General features: G+C 40.1%; 1 protein-coding gene across 1 annotated transcript in view; it reads right to left on the reverse strand.

The window, feature by feature from the left end:
* The window catches only part of COLEC10 (collectin sub-family member 10 (C-type lectin)), a 35434-nt gene that overhangs the window by 12714 nt on the left and 16696 nt on the right, over nt 1-6024 (reverse strand). The window contains exon 3 of the mRNA XM_012646550.1: nt 463-534. Within this exon, the coding sequence (XP_012502004.1) occupies nt 463-534 (72 nt within the window). The remainder of the gene's footprint in view (nt 1-462; nt 535-6024) is intronic.

The following is a 6024-nucleotide window of genomic DNA, read 5'->3' on the forward strand; positions in this document are numbered from 1 at the left end:
TGTACAGGAGTTAAAGAAGTAGAGAGCGTTTGGGGAAAGGTAACTATATCAATGGATCAGGCAGCTCTTTTTATTTCTTTTTATCTTCCTCCTTAAGCTCTAGGCCAGCCAAAAAAGTGTTGCTTAGCAGTGGTTTCAGAGGGGAGACACAGCTATGAACACAGCTGTGTTTCTACAGCTCATAGTTTCTCAGATATTTCAGCGACTGCTTTTCCCTGGGGCTCCCAGAGTGCCCCACCCCAGCCAGCCCTAAGGATGCAGCTTAAGAAATGTGTCCAAGTCTTGTTGACAGGTGATCTCATAGGAGCTCTCAGATGGTGAGTTAATTCATGTCTGAAATACATTTCGTGCATCTTTGGGGAAGAGGGTGTTAAGAAAGCTGCTCATTTCCAAGGCAAAAGCCAAAAGAGAGAGAAGAGCAATTCTGGCATTATAGTGTCAGTTTCACATCATTTTACTTACCTTTTGGCCCCATGCGCCCCACTTTGCCATGCTTTCCTTCCTCTCCCGGATCTCCTTTTTCACCATCATCTCCTTATGAAACAGAAAATGAGAGAGAGAGTGGAGCAGCTCAGATAGGAACATAAGCACATTCTCCTCCAGGTAAGGTGAACATGGGCACAATCGTCCCACAGCTCAGTGCTTGCCTCACAATTCAGCTGTGAATATGTATGTAAATCCACATGGACTGGACACTCAGGTAAAAAGAAGAGTCTTCCAGGATATTTTCTCCTTTATTTTTCTCTACATCCAACTCTATGTTTGAAGAAATATCCTTGCTGTTGAATCCCTAAGAATTTTGTTTGGCCTGACAAATATTTATTCTTGCTGTAGAATCTGGTGAATTCTGGAAGCATGATATATGTAACACTTATAAATGTTATGTTATATATATATGTAAATTTATTACTCTCTGACTGAATGCTTGGGAACCCCAAAATTGTAGGCATGGACTAGGAAGTCAAGAACAGGAGACTAGGGAGGAGGAACAGCTGCAAAGCAGTTCTGTGTGAGCAGCAACTGTCTTAGTCAAAGGTGGGTATTGCTCCAGCACCTTGAACAATCGAGAAGGACTGAATGAATGGTTTCATGAATGATGACCCAGACTGTTAATCAGGAGTCCTAGACTTTAATATCATGTTAGTCACTGATTGATTGAACAAATCTCTGATAGGCCAGTGATTGAGCTTATTGACCTTGGACCAAGACAGATCTGGACATGAGTCTCAGCTCCACAGCTTGCTACCTGGAGAAACTTGAATGCACAACTTCCCTCTTTGAGTCTCACTTTTCTCTCCTGCAAATTGAACTTACGACACCTATTACAGTGGGCTTTTAAGAAGTTCAAATAAGATAATATGCAAAGAAGACCTGGGACACAATCAGTGCTTAGCAATGATGGCTACTATTATTCTTTCCTTTACACTTCAGTTTCCTCATCCTTAATGTGGGGATAGTATCTGCTCTCCCTACCTCACTCAGCTGTTTTAGGATCAACAAGGTAAGCATGTGAATGTGCTTTGAAAACAAACAATACAACACACACAATATTATGACCAGGTACTTACATTATCACCACAGCAATCTCAGGAAAAAAGAGACATGTCCATCACCAGAGGAAACAAGGAGAAACAAAAACTTCTAAAGACAAAAAGGAAATTTTTGAGATTGGACATTTTGGGTGAGAGAAAGTTGTGATGTTCATTGATTTATCCATAAAAAATAATATGACCAGAGATTTTTTTTCTCTCTCTCTTTCTCTTTTTCCCTGAGCAGAATGTTGAAATTTTAAACGAAAGCACAAGCAACATATCAAGAGTTGGATTTCCAGGTTGTGAGATTGGTCAATCACTGGGATGCTTCACAAGGAAAGCTATAGACTCCTCCCAGGAAAGACTTTCAAAAAAGAATGCACAGATGATTTTTGTAGTCAGATCAGAGTGGGGAAGTGGGTGGACTGGATGGCATTTTTCTAGCTAAGGTTAAGGGACAAAGGACTTGACATGTAGTCATCATAGCAATTCTAGGAGATAGAAACTATTATTTCTCTATGAATGGAAAAAAAAATGAGACTATGTGGTTACGTTGCTCACCTACTATTATAGAGCTTGCTAGTGGTAGAACAAGGATTCAACAATGTTAGGTCTGGTGGAGGTAAACGGGTGGCAAGGAAGTGGTTAAAGACAAAGAGTGGGAACCAAGTTACATCTAGGAACCAAATCGTGGTTAGGCACTGTTCCCTGGTGGGAATATGCACAGTAAAAAGGTTCTATTAACCTTTACCTGACCTAGAGCTTATTACAATCTAATTAACATAACATGGATGGAGCTTCATGAAGGATTCTGGGGAAGAGACGCATGCACAGAAAGGGAAACTATTATATAACCTACCCTGTCATGTAACCTGTCACGCTATCTGTTATATAACCACAATCTATCAATCACCCCCAAAGGCGGGAAACGGCAACCAATCCTGCCAGGGGAAGTGTGGGGCAAGCTAGTGGGATCAGCCTTTGGCGTCTTTCTCCCCTAGTGGAGAGTGACCCCTTCCACTCTCTCTGGAATGTGTTTTCACTTTGTGTAGCTTCCTTCTTTCTTTTATGTGATAAATAGTATAAAATCATTCTGTGTTTGTGATCATTCTGACTTCGGCTTCACTCGGTACCCGTACTCATTCCTGACACTGGGAATCTGGGAAACAGTGAACATCCATACAGACGAACCTAACAACACACATGCTTCTGTTCCTCCCGATCTCTGAAAGAATACAGTAGTTACTTTTGGCCTAGGTTTCTGTGACTCTTAGCCAATGGCGGATTTTAGAGAATTTGTACTTTGCCAAATTTTTCAGGTTGAGAAGGGGAGATGCGGAAAGAATGACAGTTTTTGTTTCCTTTTAAACAAGAAAGACAGTGGGGGAAAAAGAGAAAAAACTTTCTTATTATCTCAATGACTTAATTCACAGGAAATATATCCTTGGGGTAAGTTTAGCATAATTGAGATCTGGCTTTGCCACTCACTAGCTGAGGCACCTTGGGAAGTCCTTTACATTTTCTGAGCCTTTTTATACTCATTTGTAGAACAGACAAAATATTAATAACACCTTTTTTTCCCAGAGGTTTTTAATAAAGGTAAAGTTATAAAGATATTTTCCTTCCCTGTCTAACACTCCCAGATTGGGCTAATTTCTCCTTCTCGTTACCTTTGTTGTTTAAAATACCACTTTATACGAATGAGTCGGTATATCTCTGCTTATCCCTTACATCCCTTTCTCAACTGAGGGATGGCTGGGACCATAAGATTTATTATAGCATCCCTAGAATTTAGCACAGTGCTGGCCCTAGGGCTTAATAAATGTAATTCAACTGGATATACTTTGTGCAAACCCTAAAACATCTTACAAATGTAAGAATAGTGTTTATTGAGTACTCCATGCCAAAAGTGTTCTTAGTACTTGACATGAAATCTATCATTTGATTTCCACAACCATGCATGAGATGGATACTATTCTTAGCTCCATTTTACAGATGAGGAAATGGGGTCACAGAGAGGTTAAGTAACTCATCCAGCATCACACAGCTTGTAAGCGATAAAGCCAAGATTCAAACCAGAGCATTTGTCTTCAAAGCCCATGTTTTGAACAAGTTGTGTGATTTGGAACAAATTCCTATCTTAACATTTCTAGGATTTGCATTGCTTATATGGGACTAATGATGCATGTCCTGCTCACTAAAAGGTAAGATCAAAAACAAGCATGAACGCGAAGCACTTTGTGAATCAAAAAGCCACACAGATGTGAATTGTCGATGCCATTACTGTTTTCCCTCCTTCTTTCCCTTCCTGTGAGCTTCCCCACTCATTTGCAAGTGTCTAACTGGAGGCAACCCGGCGAGTGACTTAGTCATCTGCTGCTCCCTGGTGGCTCCTGATGGAGATCTGGGAGTGTGAAAATAGGATTATTATTCTTGTGACCCGTGCCACTGCATCCCAGCCTGGTGGCAAGCAGGCTGCTGGCAGAGAGGAAGTAAACAACTTATGCCTTTGCCTTCAGCTTGGGTTCTGGGTACATTTGATCTTTCGGACATGCTTTAATGAGAACAGAAGGCAGATATAAAAGCAAGCTTTGGATAGGATCCCCCACGTGGCTCACAGTTGTCTGCTTTTATCCTCTTGGCAATATTTTATTGGATTAGTAGGACAATTTAGACTTCTTTACTTCATTTAAAAATAACCACTTGCATTTGAAATTAAATGAAAATCTATAAACTGAAACCAACCAATTTCAATTTTACAAAAATGATTTGCTTTGACCACCCCCGCAAGCTACCAGCAGAATTCCAGCAGAGCACACAGTTGATCACGTTTTCTTAGATAGGACATTTTTTCCCCTAACAAGCAAAAAGTCTTTTAAAATGGAATTCTAATTTGAATCTAGGTCGGTACCCTATACTCAAAGGAAGTAACTATTAAAAATTAGGCAACTGGTTTTTGAAATGCTAAAAAAAAAAATTTTCCTGGAAGCTGTCTTTTTCCATTGTGGAAGTAATCACACAGACTGGGGGGAAGTTGTTAGCAATCTTTCTCCTTATCAGTTTTAGAATTGAATGGGACAGGGGGTACAGTGTGCTCTGTTAAGTAGGCAAGAGCTCCTGTCTAAAACATATCCTTCCTGCCTTCACTTACATCTTCTTTCCACATATGCCAATTGCATCCTCATGCTTGGAAACTCCAATAGTCATACTGATTAATCCCCAGACCTCTCATATACCCCAGATCTGCTAGTACGATCATACAGTGCACCGCTCCTGAGGACTTTTCCTTCCCCAGGCACAACCTCATCACTTCACTGAAATGTCCGGGCCTCCACAGGACCTGCTATTGCTTGCCTTCTCCCCATTCACCCGTTTCATCATTCCCTTGTGCCTTCACCTACCCCACCCCGCCCCACCTGTCCTGAATTCTTTCAACTCAGTCACTTCTGCGCAGCTCTTCCTATGGCAAAAGAGTGCACTGCCTTGATTAAGAGTACCGTGAAACAAGTCATTTCCTTTCTCTGAGTCTCAGTTTCCTCATCTGTAAAAAGGAGAAAATAATCCCTACCTTATAGGATGGATTGCTGTGGATTAAAGGAGACAATGGGGGAGTAGTGTTTAGTTTGGTGCCTCCTCTGTTCTTGCTTTAATGAGAATGGAAGAGAAGTGCAAAAGTGATTATTCTTTTGTATTCACTACCTCAGTCTCTATCCTATAATCATTATTTACTTTTTTATTTGTCAATGTGTCTTCTTACTCTTTATTACGAAAACTTTTTACACAATTAAAGATACACACATACATCCATTGCTTGTATCTACCAATTAGCATGTTGTAGTTGCTTTATCTATTTATTTTTGCTATTCTTTTTTCAAAAAGTAAATTACTGACATGACATAGCTTCCTTAAAAAGTTCAGCAAGTGACTCTAAAAGGTAAGAATGGTCTCCCATGTAAACATTATCATTAAATTAATCTCACTTTTTAATGGGCTATAAGTATTTGCTAAAATCACTTTCGTGGAGTTCTGCTATCTTGTTTATCTTGAGCCCTACTGTTGTGCTATAGATGAACTAATAAAACAGAGAGTGAGTACTTAGAAAGAGAAGCAGAAACTCACAGGAGTAAGCCTAAGTTCTTTGAAAACAAATCATGACAGATAATTCCATTTTCTCTTCTGAAAGAACTACCAATAGATCAAGAAGCTGCCTTGCACGGAGTGGTTGGAAGAACATAAATTTCCACTGGTCATTCATAGAAGGCAGTAGTTTCTGGAAAGGTGGGATGATATATTGATAAATCCCATGGGTTCCAAACTCATGTGTTCCGAATTCAGGTCCTTATTATATTGCTTACCAGCTTTGTGAACTTAGATGTGACATCTACACCCTCAAAGTTTCTTTCTTACCTGTAATTGTAAACAACTACCTGTTCAAGAGTCTCCCATACTGAGGGTTGTTAGCTCACTCTGAGACACATGCTACTTTGATTCA

This window comes from Propithecus coquereli, unplaced genomic scaffold (genome assembly GCF_000956105.1).
Source record: "Propithecus coquereli isolate 6110/MARCELLA unplaced genomic scaffold, Pcoq_1.0 Scaffold247, whole genome shotgun sequence".
Taxonomy (NCBI): Eukaryota; Metazoa; Chordata; class Mammalia; order Primates; family Indriidae; genus Propithecus; species Propithecus coquereli.